This window comes from Macrotis lagotis, chromosome 4 (assembly GCF_037893015.1).
Source record: "Macrotis lagotis isolate mMagLag1 chromosome 4, bilby.v1.9.chrom.fasta, whole genome shotgun sequence".
NCBI classification, from domain to species: Eukaryota; Metazoa; Chordata; class Mammalia; order Peramelemorphia; family Peramelidae; genus Macrotis; species Macrotis lagotis.
Window position 1 is genome coordinate 8,413,055 of NC_133661.1, and position 16,265 is coordinate 8,429,319.

The following is a 16,265-nucleotide window of genomic DNA, read 5'->3' on the forward strand; positions in this document are numbered from 1 at the left end:
GCATATAAATATGCATGCCCATGTATCTGCATACACGTATGTCTCAAAATATGCCTATCTCTCTGCCTATATGTAAACAGATTATGAGGAGATCTAGGGTATAATTACACCCTCTACAATATTATAGATATTATGGCTGTAGTAGAGCAATCTAGATAAGAGAAATATACTCAATCACATTAGCCAGTGGGTGGCACAGACAGTTCTTGGTAAATCTTTCTTGACTGACCAGCTGCCCCTGGATCATATTCTAGATCTCTCTCAGAGAGAGGAGAGAACAATAGCATAGGAGGAGGGAACAACATGATGCTGGACTGTATGTCAGTCAGCTGCAGATCAATTTAAGTTGGGAATGGAGGATCACCAAGTTTGACTGGAGGGGGGGGGTCCTACATAAATTTAGCCCTGGCCCATCTTGAAGACTGCATTATTTTGAGAATCATTTACATGGATGAAATCCTATATCTTCCTTCAAGGTTGTGGGTCCATAGAAGAAAATCAAATCAAACACCCATGGGTGTCTTAGAAGTAGCTCTATCAGGTGTGGGTTCAGAGGGAGGCCTTTGCACCTCTGCAGATGCTGCCTGGTCTCAGGGGTTTACTCTCCAGGTCCTTAAAGAGCCTAGGAATGAAGGACCGGGTTCAGTATGAAACAGAGCTCAGAGAGAGAGGGCCCATTCTGAACTGTGGCTTCTTACCAAGGCGTCAAAGACCAGTGTATCGAACGTGTCACATTCAGAATTCTCCATCATAATGTTAAACAGAGCGTCCAGGGTGTCCTGAAGGAACTGGGGGGGAGAAGAGAAGCATCATTTGCTGCCACAAATAGACAATACCAGCTAACTCACTACTGAGGGCAAAGGGTTGGGCCCCTCCCTGAGGGTCCGATATGAAATCATCTTAAGAGACTCCCTCCTAGTCTGGGGATCCACAAAGGGAGATCTGCCAGGTCCAGACATGAGAAAAGCAATGAGAAGAATAAACATGACTGACTCCAGCACTGGAATCACAGCTGCCCCTGCCAGGAGCATCACGTCCTCTCTGAAGATGAGTAAAGGGAGGCTCTGAGAGGCCAGTGGACTTGCCCCCAGGCTCTAAAGAGAGGGCTGGCTCTGAAGGGTCACTATTGCCATCTGGCAGCTGAGGAAGCCCCAGACTCCAGGGCAGGTGACTCTCACAGTCCTAAGAACAGAAGTGTCAGACGGACAATATGGACCCAGGCCCAATGTTTCTTCTAGGGCACAATCTAAGTGGACCATCACCCTAAGGGCTACTATGACAAGTGGGACGGGGTCTCTGAGGGGAGGCAAGGCCACTCTCACCTGGAGAGGGATGAAAAGGAAGCTTCAGGGAGGAGTTAGCTTATGAGCTCGGGGCAAGTTCAACAAGTGAGATCAGGAATGTGAATGAGCCAGGTCTGGAGGTGGGAAAGCATAGTCTGACCGGAACAAGGGGTGGGGGACTGACTGGCACCATTGAGCCCATTTTGACCCTTGTCTGGCTCTCCACTGACATCAAACACCATAAGCTCAGAAGAAGTGGGCCACTCCAGCAACCAGAACCATCAGGGCTGTCCTGGACCACAAAGAAAAGGACTACAAGCATCTGGCAGGTGCCCTGCCCACCTACCTTGACCCGGAGTCTCAGAAACCTTTTAAGAAGAAGCTTCCATAAAAGCAAAAGTGAAAGAAAGAAAAAAGTCAGACCTCATGAAAGGCTGAAGTACTCATTCTAGTTCACTCTCTGGCATCCCAAATCTATTTCATAGAAAGAAAATGGCCCCAAAGAGTGGGGAGGAACACCTGTCTTGAACAGAGGACAGAAGGTCACTCTCCTCCAGACAGCCTCTGTCAGCCCCCAAGTCGCCATTCACCTGGTTGATCCTGGTATAACTTCAAACATTCAAACGTGGCTCCTGCCAACAGCCGCAGCAGGTTCCTCCCGGTCTACACTATGCCCCAGGGCACCAACTACAAAGGGGCCGGGGACCTCCAGGATCAGGTCTCCGACCCTGCTTGACAGGGAGAGCGCATCACAAGAGGGTCCCTCCTGCCTTCTCCTGTCTCATGTCTGACCCCCTCTTTGCATTGTTTGCTTAAGAATCCTCTTCCCAAGGTCAGATCCGGCCTCAGACACTTCCCATCTAAGTGACCCTGGGCAAACCTTGTTTGCCTCAGTTTCCTCATCTAAAAAACAAACTTGAGAAGGAAGTAGACCAAGAAAACCCCAGAGGGAGTCACGAAGAGCCAAACCCAACTGAATCGTCTGAACCAGAACAACTACTGAAGACTTTTGAGATAGAAGGTGAAATTATCAACTGTCATAGGAATGGGAACTTTTACATCTGTTTGGAAGAAAAATTAGAGTTCCTGACCTTCAAGAGCTTGGTTTAAGAAATGGTTGAGGGACCAAGGAAGAGTGGAGAACAACATTAAAAACAAATTAAATCATTTTGATTACATTAAATTAAAAAGCTTTTGCACAGACAAAACCACTGTAACCAAGATCAAAAGAAATGTAATAAACTGGGAAACAATCTTTACAACTAATGATTCTGACAAAGGACTCATTTCTAAAATATACAGAGAACTGAGTCAAATTTTCAAAGAAACAAGCCATTGCCCAATTGATAAATGGTCAAAGAATATGTGGGGACAATTTACAGATGAAGAAATCAAAGTGATCCATAGTCACATGAAAAATTGCTCTAAATCATTATTTATTAGAGAAATGCAAATTAAAGCTTCTCTGAGATGCCACTTCACACCTCTCAGACTGGCCAATATGACCAGAAAGGACGATCAGTGTTGGAAGGGATGTAGGAAATCTGGGACACTAATACATTGTTGGTGGAGCTGTGAACTCATCCAATCTTTCTAGAGAGTAGTCTGGAACTATGCCCAAAGGGCCACAAAAATGTGCATACCCTTTGATCCAGCAATACCACTACTGGTTTGTATCCTGAAGAGATGATGAAAAAGGGTGAAAACATCACTTGCACAAAAAATATTCATAGCAGCCCTGTTTGTGGTGGCAAAGAATTAGAAATCTAGTGAATGCCCATCAGTTAGGGAATGGCTGAACAAACTGTGGTCTATATATGTCATGGAACACTAGTGTTCTATTAGAAACCTGGAGGGACAGGAATTCAAGGAAGCCTGGAAGGATTTGCATGAACTGATGCTGAGTGAGATGAGCAGAACCAGAAAGACACTATACACCCTAATAGGAACATGGGGGTGATGATCAAACTTAATGGACTTGCTCATCCCTTCAGTGCAATAATAGTACAATTCGGGGGTATCTGTGATGGAGATTGCCATCTGTATCCAGAGAAAGAACTGTGGAGTTTGAACAAAGACCAAAGACTATTATCTTAAATTTTAAAAAAAGCTATGATATAATTTTGATAACTCTTATATTTTATTTTTTCCTTAAGGGTATGATTTCTCTCTCATCACATTTAACTGAGATCAATGTATACCCTGGAAACAATGGAAAGACTAACAAGACTGCCTTCTGTGGGGGTGGGGGGAGTGAAGTGAGATTAGGGGGAAAATTATAAAATTAAAAATAACTAAATAAATTTTTAAAAAAAAGAAACTTTTCAAAATATATAAAAAAGAAATGGCTGGGGGGGCAGGCTAAAGGGGGCTCTTCTTTGGAGAAAAGCAGCTGGAACAGGATCACTAGGAGCATATCCCACCAGCCAATGGGAGTGAGGAGCAGAAGATGCATGTCAAAATTGTGAGAGGTACAACTCCACTGAATTGGAAACAGAATCTGAGGGAGGAAGGAGCAGACAGAGGACTTCAGGATCACAGGCTAAGCACTGGAAGTGACCATTGAGGTCATCTTGAACAGAAGAGAAAACAGCCCATGGAGATCAATGACTGCCCAAGGACACACAGATGCTAAGTAACAAAAGAAAGATTTGAACCCAGTAGGTCAGAAAATCTGACACCCTCTGCCACCTCTCATGAAAACAAGAATCATGCCTAGGTTGTGCCTTCAATGAGTAGAAAGAGAAAAAGAGAAGTTTAGAATCCAGGTGTATCAGGGGAAGAGGAGGAGGCCTTGCTGCCAAGACATGTGGAGTGAGAGATGCTCATTCCACGGGACTTGCAAGTGGAGATGATCCAGCAGGCAGGATGTGAAGAAGGATGAGGCTCAAAACAGAAAGCAGGGCTGAACCCCCCAAATCAGGCAATTCTCAGCAGAGAGATGAAGTTCAGAGAAGGGACGGACAAACCCTTGGGGTACACCCATGCTTAAAGGGGATGGAGAAGACCTGGATGATGACTCAACAAAGGAAACTGAGAAAACCAATTAAGAGTTATAGACGTGAATAGACATTTATTAAGTACTAACTGGGCCAGGCATTGCACTAAGAGGAAGTCAAATTCAGGAGGCTGAGGGAGGAGAGAGGAGTCTTGAAACCAAGAGTCCACCAGTCAAGAAAGGGGACTGAGAAAAGGCTTCTAACTAAGCTTGTGGTTGGTGTGGTGGCTGCTGTGCTTCTTATCTAAGACCAAGCTATCAAATGAATGATGGCAGTGAAAAGATCATGGGTCAACTCTGACCATCGCACTGAGGGCACATGAGGGCAAGTGGTCAGAACAGGAGCCAGAGGGCAAATACAGGTCTGGTTGTGGCTGCTGGAGGGGATGATGGAAAGAACCAGGCAGGTCTGGGCTTACTGGTAGGCAAGGGAAGAGATAGCGAAAGAGTGAAAATGCATGGAAAGGGAATGATGCAGACTGGCAAGTGTCCAGAGGAGAGGGAAGGAATGGGATCCAGGGCACAAGGAGACAAGATCAATTAATCATCTGAAAATTAGGAGATTTGCAGAAGCCAACCATTTCCACTTCTGATTGTCCAAAAGGTTTTTTTGCTATCAGGAAAAAACTTGAAATTGAAATAATAATCCAGGCTTAAGAGGTAACTTAGTTCTTCTGCCAAAAAAAGCCATGTGAACAGATAGAGAATGAATTCTGGGAAGAGGCAGAATGACATTCATTTTCAGGCTAGAAGCCAGCCACAATAGCAGCTCTGGTCCAAATATCTGGGGTCATTCAACGTTGCTCAGATAAGACCTTTTTCCTTCTGCAAGTCCTACTGATGAAAGCCGAAGGGGCAAGACAGTGACTGGCTGGACCCCTACACAGAACGCACATGGATGTCCAGACCTACTGGCCAAAGGAGAAGATGCAAATAGTAGCAAACTGGCTTAATTCATCATTTCAATGTAAAAAATAGATATTCCTCTTCCACTAAGACAAGACTAGCTTCATTCCCCAATTTATGGTCCCAGGCTCCCTTCAAGCCCAGCTCAAGGGCCACCGTTTTCATTAACTCTTGTCTGAAAGGCGTCCACTCTCTCATTCTCTTGAAATCACTTGGTCTATGTTTGTGGAAGGGCTGAGATTCTGAAGCTGGGCATGAGTTCATTTTATTTGTATCTGGCTCATTGTACACACATCGTCTGTGGAGAAGCCGGACTTGGGGAAGGCAGAGGCCCTGCCCTCTCATGGTGGGGCAATCCCAACATGGATGGCTCAAATATTCACAACTACTTGGGAAATGCACCAGGGAGATTTGAAGTGAATTCTGAAGGGTAAGGAGGAAAAGAAGGAACAAAAAGAGCAATATTTGCCTAGGACCTGGAAAGAGAAGTAGGAATGACTACCAGCACATGGAAGGGCCTGAGCAAAGAGCCTTGGAGGCCAAGGATAAGCTTCTGAGGACCTCTCTGGGCCTGGAAGACTTGGACTAGATGGCCCCTTGGCAGCCTTGAGAAAAGATCATGAGCATTACCTTGACAACTTCTCCGCCATCCACTTTCATCAACTGTCTCAGATTCTGCTGCAACAGATTGGTGTTGGAGCGCCATTTCAGGAGGCCCAGGAGATCCACTGGAAACAGAAGGTCACAATGAGCACAGCCCTTCAGGAGGAACCCCACCCCGCCGTTCCTCCCTCCCAAAGACGCCTGGCTCTGGAGCCCACGGCCAAGCTTGCTCCTTCCAGTCAAGGGCGCTCCCAAGGACAATCCGAGAGGTGATTTCTGCCTCATGGCTCTAGGAAGCCATTCAGATGGCCAGACCAAAGGAGGGCGAGGCTTTCCATCCTGGATGGAAGCAGCTTTCAAAGAGGGCAGCATGCCCAGGGACTGGAGGTCAGCCAAAGAATCAGATTCAAATGCCATCTCAGGAGCTTCACATTGCAGCTCAAACCTTTACAGAAAAAAAGCCACTAATTCAAATATTGTGGCAGTAACCAATTCAAAGTCTGGCTGGCACAATTCGGGAAAATGACCTCACCAGGCCCTAGGGACCTCGAGTTGTAATCTTACACCTGTTCCCAGGTTCTCTGCCCTCTGTGAGTTCTTCTATCATGGAGGGTTTTCTTTTTTTGGTTTTTTTTTTTTAAAGAAAAATTTCAAAGACGGAATTGATTTTTGAAGAGCTAAAGCTGGGAGAAAATGTGCAGTGATCCATTTTTAAGCACTGTGAGATGTTCAGGAAGAGAGAGTTGTGTAACAAACAAGTCACTAAGAAAAAAATCAAACACCTGCAAGCTTGTCAGGTCCAAGCGAGTGGCGACAGGTGTTCTCCCAACTATTGACCACGGGCTGATTAGCAGTCCCAGGAGAGAGGCCAGCCAAGGAAAAGGCAAGTTGGGCCTTGGCACTGGGAGAAGGCAACCCCCACCAGAGGGGTCAGTCAGTGAAAACGAAGGTGACCAGCCAAAGCCTGGGGCAAACCCTCACATCTCAATTAGGCAACTAGGAGGTACCAGAGGGCACAAAGCACTTGGAGTCAGGAAGACCTGAGTTCAAATTCAGCCTTGTGACCCAGTCTACTAGTGTCATCCTAGGCACATCACCTAACCACTCCCTGCCTCAGTTTCCTCAACTGTAAAATGGGAGATAATAATAGCACCCACTTCCCAGGGTTGTTGAGAGGATTAAGAGAGATCATTTTTGAAGAGTATTGAGGACAGTGCACAAAAGGGGTAAGCATCCCCACCTCCGTTCCTTCCCTGAACACAGTAAAAGATTTCCTCTTTTCCTCAGAAACAACAGGCAGCCCAGACATGGCCCCCGCAGCTCCCCCTTCTCGGAGTACCCTGCCCACTCAAGCATCAAGGCCCTTCAGGGCTCAGACTCTATCCCCACCTACAACACTCTGCCCAGCCAGAAGCTGACTCCTTGGCAAGAACACAAGCTCCCAGCGGGCAGGCAATGGGGCCTACAGGGCAGGCACTTTACAAATGGGACCACCACTTGAATGCAGTCCCAGGAAAGGAGCACTAACTGGGAACCAGAACCTCTGCATTTAACTTCCACCTCTGTGACCTTGGTGGCATCTGTGACCTCGGATCTTTCTGTTTCCTCAACAGTGAAATAAGGGGTTGAACCAGATGGACTGTGAGCTCCAATCTAGCTGGAGAGCCTTGGTCCCGTGGCTATTCTGCTTCACTGACCAGAAAGAAACCAGGATCTACCCCAAAACTCAACACAAACTGTACTTTCTGTGGACAAATACTAGTGCCTTCATCTCCCCAATGGCCTTCCATCTACACTGCATAAATCTTGTATGTACCTAATACCCCCCTTAAATACAAACTCCTTGGGCACAGGGACCATGATTTGGCCTTTTTCTATATCTCCAGAGCTTCTGTCCATGTTGGCTTGGCACACAGTAAATGATCAATAACTGTCTGCTGCCTGGCTAATTGATTTAGAACTGCAAGGGAAGGCAGGGATTACTTAGTCCCACTCCCTTCAGTTTATAGAAGAAGTGAGTAAAGCCTAGCCAGGTGAAGGTCATCAGGACCAGGGCTAGGAAGAATCAAGGTCCTCTAACTCCAAACCAAAATGATCTTTCTAGGGTACGCCTCTACCTCTCCAAGATCAAACCGCCTCCTCCTCTGCCTCCATGCACCTCTGCTCATCATTCCAAAGTGAATAGGGAGCTGCAACTGGAGGCAGAGGTCTAAGCTGAGATCCTACCTCTGATGCTTCATTTTGGTGTGACCGTCAATGAGTTCTAGGTGGAAAATGGTCTCTGAGGTCTCCCTCAGCTCTAAAGCCAAGGAGCCCAGGCTAAGATTACTTGTCATAGAGGCAGCATTCCTAACAACCTCACTGTGCCAGAAGAAAGAACAGAGGCCCAGAAAGGTACAGAAACTCTGGTCCATACCAGGGCTTAAGATTTCCATTTGTGGGATTTCCAGAGTGGAACTAAGCTCCATTCTCTTCCCCCCCCAGACTGTTTCTGATTCTCCCTTCTCTCCACTATTGATCCTGCTGAAGGACAAACCACGATACAAGATCAAGGTATGGGCCACAATTCACCCACTCTCCCTAAAGATCTAAGTCAAGATAGGAGCAGACACATTAATAAGCAATGTGTCTAAGTCACCGTTAATGGTGCCAAATTGGGTTCAGGTCTAAGATTCAAAGACAACATAAAAGAGATTTAATTTTATCTTCTGGGAATTGGTTAAGTGGAAGGAGTCAAACTGTCTCAAGGATCCCAAAGGGCTCTATATTATGGAGGCTCTCCTTCAATGATTTGGAATTTTACAAATTGGTCTCTTCTTCCCCCCAAGACTCTGCAGTGTCTCTGGTGGGTTCGGACTATGAAGTAACCAAAAGACACTTGACAATGAGATGATACCAAAGAAACCACACAAAGTGAGGCCACTAGGGTCATGGATCCACAAGCAGGTACTGGGAGGCAAAAGATTTACCCCACTGACCCTCCTATTCCAAAGGTACCCTTGCTGCTTGGCTACTTCCAGTGATGCCTTAGTAACCCCAACCCAGTTACACCTCAAGCTTTGGCTCCAGGGCCCCTTTGAAAATAATGCCTCTGCAAAACCTTACAGAAAAATGAACATTGAGAGCTTTCTTTCCATGCAGTTGGAAAAATTAATTAATTAATTGAAAAAATACATTTTTTTAAAAAAGGAAAAAAAAAGAAAATAATGCCTCTGCTTCTTCTTTCACTGCTTAATGATTGGAATACGTCATCATTTCCAGTGCCAGTGAAAACCAGAGAAGAATATCTGAAATGAACCAGATCCTTCCTCTTTTGTCCACAGCCAATGTCCACATCAAGAAAGACCCAGAGACAGCAAGGGCAGGAAGAGATCTCTTGGGAATCAGGAGGATCCTGAGGCACCAGGTGAACACAGTGGCCAGGGTCAAGAGGCCCAGAGTGCACATTCGGCCTGTGTATCCCAGGGCAAGCCGCTTCACTTCTGTCTGCCTCAGTGTCTTCCACCACAAAATGAGCCTAATTACAGCACCTCCCTCTCAGGATCGTTGCAAGGATCCAATGAGAGAAAATAATAAAAGCCATCAGCACAGGTGTGTGTCTGACACAGCAGGTGACAAATAAATGCATATTGCTCCTCCTCCCCCTCTCGGAGCTGAACATCAGCAGCGTGCCTGTCCATCTGCTCTCCGGCCAGGAGTCCCAGGGCAGAGAGAAGGAGGAGGAAAGAAGCGGGTCAGCCCCAGGGAGCAAGTCTGCCCAAGACCCACCATTCTGAGTGAGCTTGGTGGAGCACACCAGGGTGGAGATCTGGAAGGAGTCTTTGCTGATGGTGCAGCTGCCCAGGTTCTGCATGCTCTTCCCTGTGGCCGAATGGCCCTTCTCCTCCAGCTCAATCTTGGTTGAGGGCAGGCACAAGTATGTCGAGGCGTCTTCAAGCTTCTTTGCTTCTGCCTAGAAGGTGGATTGCCAAATTATAAGATATGGAACAAGTCAACCTGTACATACTCATCCACATGCACTCAACACACATATGCATACTCAAACATACATGTCGTGCTTGTACACACATGGACATGCACACACTTTTCCACTCAAATCTCCAAACAGACATTTCATTGGTCCTAGAGCTCAGACCCCTCAGCTTGCCCTTCCATCGCCCAGTTCTGCTGGTGGCAAAGAGGCATTGAACCACCCAGCCTCACTCCACTTCATGGGCACATGGCTTCCTCCTACTTAGCCCTGGACCTCTCCACCAAAGCACTGACCTTCTATGAATAACGAGGTTTTTCCTAAAAATGGGATACACCGGCTGAGGTCAGCCCCCCACCTTTCAAGGATCTATAGAAAGGCTGAGCAGAGACTGTACCTTGTAAACAATGAGGTCGTGTTCTCCATCTCTTAAGGTGGTCCCATCATAGCGCATCAACTTCACAAAGGCCAAGGAAAAGATCTTCTCAGATTTGTCCTTTGCTGAAATTAAACATACAAATACACAAAGAGGTTACTGTGTAACAACTATTTCATTCTATTATTTAAAATCATAGAAAAAAAAGATGCTACCAATGAGAAAATGGGACAGGAAAACAGGACACCTCTCACCATATCTTTGTCTCTCCCACTTCCTCCAGCCCCTCCCTCCCTTGCCTTTTCCTCTCCCCATTTCTCCCTCTCTCCTCTCCTTTCTTCTGTATTTTCTCTTCTCTCCCTTCTTCCCCTCCTTCTCCCTTTTACAATTCTCCTTTCCTTCCCCATTCCTACTTCTGATTCTCTACTTGCCCCTTCTCCCTCTCTCATCTTTTTTTTACAACTTCTAATATGAGAAATGTCATTGATGATGGACTCCCTCCACCAATGCCGACCACGACCTCTCTGAACCTCACTAAATGACCTTCACACAGGACCACAAAGATTCCCAGGCTCCCCACAGTGACAAGATCCACTGAATCGCAATGGCCTGAGCCTCAGGCTGGAGCCCTCCAGTCCATCACCAGACCCCAATTCAAAGATTTTCCATGTGGTAGGTCACACAAAGCCAGCATGCCAGGACAAAGGCTTCAAGAATCCAGGGACCCTTGCATCGGACAATGAAGCACCGGAGGAAGATTTCTGTGCACATCTCTGGTACATTGACCGATTTTTGTCACATGTGTTATCCACGTGTGTGACTTCACATCAACATTCCCTCCAATGACAGAGTACAGCCCATCCCACACTCATCTCACCCACATACTTCCGTTTATCCCCCCAAGAGAGGGACGATGGCCACTCTGCACAAGAAAAATCTCTCCACAGAGACAGAGGGCAAAAACTTCTAGACACCAACCCCCCTTCTAGATACCATGAAAATTGGCTCAGGAAGTTCCATGGCGATTCCAGTTCCAGGCCTCTTCTCTGGCCATCATCTGCCATACCCGGCCTGCTGCCCCTCCTCATCTCCACTTCAGGGTCCTCTTAAATAACATCTTCTATAGGAAGCCTCTCTTGATGCCCTTGATGAGGACACCTTCCTTCTGTCAATCTTATCTCCCATTTATTCACTCTATGACTTTTGGGTACAGAGTCATTGACCTGTTCTCTCCCCCAGGGCAGGAACATCTTTGACTTTCTTTGCAGGCCCAGCCTGGTATACTGTAGGTGCTTAATAACCATCTATGGACTGACTGACTGTATGCAAATGCCACCCTCACTCATGAAGCAAACATCAGAATAGAAGTCTAATGGCAGAAAACCCCGTGATTCTCCATTAAATTCCTGAAAATTCTCCAACACAATTCACTTATTCTAAGCATCTGAATGGGATGTTGCTGCATTCCTCTATAGGCTATGAACAAAGAATATACCCATTTCATGGGGCCTCTTCACCATCCAAGGCTCAGGAATTGAGGGGTGGGAGGGACCTGGAGACCTGAGATCTCAAGGTGGGAAAGACTTCACACACAAGGAGATCAATCTGAAAGATTCGGTCCATAGAATGGCAGTGACTTACAATTAGAGAGGGAACAGGGTGGGAAACCTCTGGCCCACTGGCCATATTGGTCTGGTGTTGCCAAGACAACCAAAGGTGGAACTTGAAATTCAATACATGTAAGAGCTTTTGGGGGTGAATAAATTAAACTGACCACATATATAGCCCTGGAATGATGTTAAAAGTATCCAAATGGCCCTTGGTAGAAAAAAGTTTCCTCATCCCTGATTAGAGGATGAAAGACTTGGAAGTAGGGAAGATCTCAGAGCCAGGCCAGTCAAGATTTTCATTTTACAGTTAGGAAACTAGCCCAAGGAGGTTAAATGAGGCAAGGGTTCCAGAAGGTAATAGAATGGCTCTTAGCTTCCATCTTCCTCAGTTTCTTCATCTTTAAAATGAAGACAATCACATCCCTACTCACAGGCTTGTTGTGAGGATTGGAGGAGAGACTCTCTTAAGAGTCATCATTTGAACCTGGAGGCCCAGCCACCACATCCAGGGCTCTCCTCATTCCTAAGTTAAGTTCTCTTTCTTTATTAACTGTAGTGTCAAAAGCCTAACAAATTTGACCAAGGTTGAAAATGAAATACAGACCAACGTGTGTGCATGTGCTTCTCTTACTGAAGCAACAGCAGTTCAGAAGAATAAATGACAGTAATTGTCTACACACGATTTCCCTAATCCTACAGTGAAGACTAATATAGTAAGCGCTGCTTTTATTAACCTTCCTAATTTCTATATCAAAATAAGCAACTATACTTTATTATAGGATCATTAAGCACCGTTATTGAGGAGGTGGTTCAGAGTGCAACAAACCCACGTTTGACATGGGAATCATGAGTTGTGGGGAGTAGTAAGCGTTCTAAATATGGTACACAAGGTTAAGTTCTTAGGAAAGACTAAATTCGATGAAAGACACTGAAGCAAGCTTGCTACCAGAGACAAACAGAAGGAAGCAGATCTTTGGAGCACCCCCAGCCAGGCAGCACCTCAGAAGAATGCCCCACATGATGTGGATCAATCTTGAAAATCCCACTCTCCAGGGAATCACTGTCACCAGATCTCATAGTTAGAAGAGGCCCATGACTATCAAGTCCCCAGCAAGGGGCCAGTCAACCTCATTAAAGATCTCTAGTGAAGAAAAGTCCATGCAGCAACAGAGACCATCCATTCTACTTTGGGATCATCCTAATTATTGGCAAATTTTCCAAGCCTAGATTTGACTCTTTACCATTTCCTGTGAATGTGCCAAGTTCCTCCCACAAGAAAGCCCTTAAGAAACTTCTAGATAGTTATCAATCCTTCCCTAACAACCCCCCCCCCCCAAAAAAACCCAAAAAGGTTCAAGTCCTTTTCTACCATGACTATCCTGCTCTGGACAATCTCCAGTAGATCCATGGCCTTCCTGAAATGAGCCATACAAATTGAACACAAGAGTCCAACCCTGGGGCTGAGGAAATCCCCAGGCCTGGTCACTATTAACCTGTGATCAAGGCCTCATACTGTATTAGGCTTCTTGGTTGCCATGTCAACCTGTTGACTCACATGAAGCTCACACCCCACTCAAACTCCAGGATGTTCTTCAGACAAATGTCTATGTAGGCATACTTCCCCCATCTTGTCCTTGTGACTTTTATTTTTTGGTAGTCAAATGTAGCATATTGAGCCTTCCCAAACTCCATTTTATATTAAATTTAACCAAATGTTCTAGTCCATCACACATTTCTGGAGCTCTGAGTCAATCATTCACAACATTAGTCACCCTCAATCTCATCAACGACAAATTGAATACATATGTCACTTGTCCCTCAATCCAAGTCTGGGATGGAAATTCTAAATGGCAAAGGGCTCAGCCTGGATCCCTGGGGTATTCCAATGGTCATCACTTTCCAAGATAAGCGACTCTTAGGATCAGGTTATTCACCCACTGAGTTCCACATGCAATTCATGGACAATCTAGCATGGGATCACTATCCTTCCTACCATGTGATCACTATCCTTCCTTTTCCACAAGGACAGCAGGAGAGGTTTGCCCTTGTTCAAATCAGAGAGGCCTCCATTCCCTGTCCCACCCATCCAGCCTCCTGTCACAAAAAGGAAGACCATTCCCCTAGCACAAATGTCCTATGCTAGGAAGTCATGATTCTTAAAGATCACCCTGTCCTTCCCAAAGGGTCAGCCTTGGGTAGGGTCTCTAACAGCATTTTCAAATCAACTTCATAAGTTTCAGGGACTCCCACACATACATTCCACTTGGTAGGTCACATCTTTGTCACATAATGACTGATTCCCACTAAGTTTTCCTCTATCACTAAAAACAAGTGAGAAGGAAAAAGAAAGAGCCAAAATCATCTCAATCTCTCCACCAATTTCTAAGCTAAATTTGACATGGCAGGGATTAGCCATTGATTGTATTAGGAGCCATCATCCAAAGTCTTCTGTTCTCCAACTTGCATGGATCCCTACTGATTTTTGGTCAAAATCTTGGGCATTGTCTTCAGTGCTTCCATATTCTAGGCTCCTCTTCTAGCCTCCAGTCTTTTTGTCCACTAATGCAGATCATCTATGTCAACAAATGAAACCACATTCAACCAAGACTTGGGTTTACTTGCTCCTTGTGAAATGATCTATATCCTTTCCCCTCCATCCATTCAAATCCTCTAAGGTCCAAATCAAGTCCCTGGGATGTAATGAAAAAAAATTCTGGATCTTGAATCATAATAACTGAGTTCAAGAGCCAATATCAAGTATCTCCAAGATATTTAAGCCTCTGTTTCCTTGTTTGCAACAGACATGATGCCGACTCCTCTCCCTGGGTCTCAGAACCAGTGTCAGGGAAACATTCTGCAATGCTCTGGGGCCTCGGATGGCTCTGTGAGCTACCCGGGCCTCCCTGCCCAGCTCCCCCTCTCTTCTCTGGGTTCCTCAGGCACCGGCTGTCTTGATTACTCATCCTACCGCTCAATCTATCCTGGCTAACAAGATTACAGGAAGGCTTCATGCACTTGTCTTATCTCCAAGGAGTTTCACAGCTCCTAGAGGGCAAGACCAGCTCATCCACTCTCTGGGCATCCCACTCAACCTCGCCAATACTGTGGGCACTCAGAGCTGAAAGAATGAATAATGAATTAGCACTAATGTCAAAGGAGACCTAGGGATGCTGTGGCAAGTGGGAAAACAGGTCCTTCAATACAGAAACACTCATTCCAACTCTCCTTAGAGGGAGGGGAAAAAAAACAGAAAGAATCCTGAAGGAGTTCAGGGACCTGGGAATAGCTGAACAACAGAAGGATAAGGGACCCCCTCGACAGAACCAGACTCCATAGAGTCCAACCCCTTGGTCCAGCAGGACTGAAGTGAAAAGAGCTTCACATAGGAAGCAACTGGCAGAGATTTAGGTCCCCAAGTCAGGCCAGACAACACAACACACAAACACACACACACACACACACACACACACACACACACACACGAAATGACAAGCCTAATGCACAATTCAAGAATATTCCACTAATCGAAACAACCATTTCCTAGTTCAACTCTGTGATTGAAGTCTTAGAATCTCCCAAATTAGAACCTAAGGGGAGACAGTAAAGGGAAGAGGCCAAAGGGCAATTTGGTATCACAAAGGTGCTCAAGCTCAAGGTGAAGAAAATCACCCAAACCTAGAGCTTTTCAGTTTGAAAGGTAAAGGGTATATCACCTCCAAGTCCTTAGCCAAGTATCCAGAGAAAATGAGGAATAATATAGATGATGGTCTACAGATAGATAAGGGAGGAAGATCAGATTTTCCTTATAAGGAGTTAAAATCACCCCATGTCAAATAGGTGGGACAGTAGCCACTGGACAAGCCACCACTCATTCTAAGGGGAGACAATTCCAGGGCCGGGGGGTGGGGGGCTCGGAACATTCGGGGGATGGCCCTCATTTTCAGATGCCACATTTTTACAAAGAAACTGGATCATTCAGAAGACTAACAGGATGGTGAAAGGTTTTTAAGATATGCCTCAAGAACAACTGAAGGAGCTGCAGGAAAGACCATCAGGTAAAGATGGACTCCACTGATAAAAGTAAATCCCTCCTGATCCCCAGAGGGTAAAACTGGAAGCAACGAGTAGACATGATCAAGAGATAAATTTAGGTATGAGGTCAGAAAAAGCTTCTTTAAAATTATAGCCACTGCCAAGGGGAAATGAGCTGCCCTGGGAGGTAGTGAGCTCCCTGTGACAGAAGCTCTTAGAGCACAGGCTAAACGACCAGTGTCAGAGATACTGAGATGACTCTGGCGCTGACCAGAATAAGATTCCTCTCCATGGCAGAATTCAGAAACAGGCCATAGTTCCAACTGAACAATGGCCTAGTGCATTCAAAACTGAACCTGAGTTCAAATTCAACCTCAGACACAGACTATGTAACCTTGAGCAAGTCATTTCACCCTTTTGTCTCAGTTTCCCTATCTGTAAAATGGGAACAATAATATAGTAGAACCTACTTTCTGGGTTGTTGGGA

General features: G+C 45.7%; 1 protein-coding gene across 4 annotated transcripts in view; it reads right to left on the reverse strand.

The window, feature by feature from the left end:
• The window catches only part of DOCK1 (dedicator of cytokinesis 1), a 519,930-nt gene that overhangs the window by 412,492 nt on the left and 91,173 nt on the right, over positions 1–16,265 (reverse strand). For all 4 annotated transcript variants that reach the window (XM_074232174.1, XM_074232173.1, XM_074232175.1 and 1 more), the window contains exons 17-20: positions 10,158–10,261; positions 9,559–9,742; positions 5,818–5,915; positions 699–788 (exon numbers count right to left, since the gene is read on the reverse strand). In XM_074232174.1, the coding sequence (XP_074088275.1) occupies positions 699–788; positions 5,818–5,915; positions 9,559–9,742; positions 10,158–10,261 (476 nt within the window). The remainder of the gene's footprint in view (positions 1–698; positions 789–5,817; positions 5,916–9,558; positions 9,743–10,157; positions 10,262–16,265) is intronic.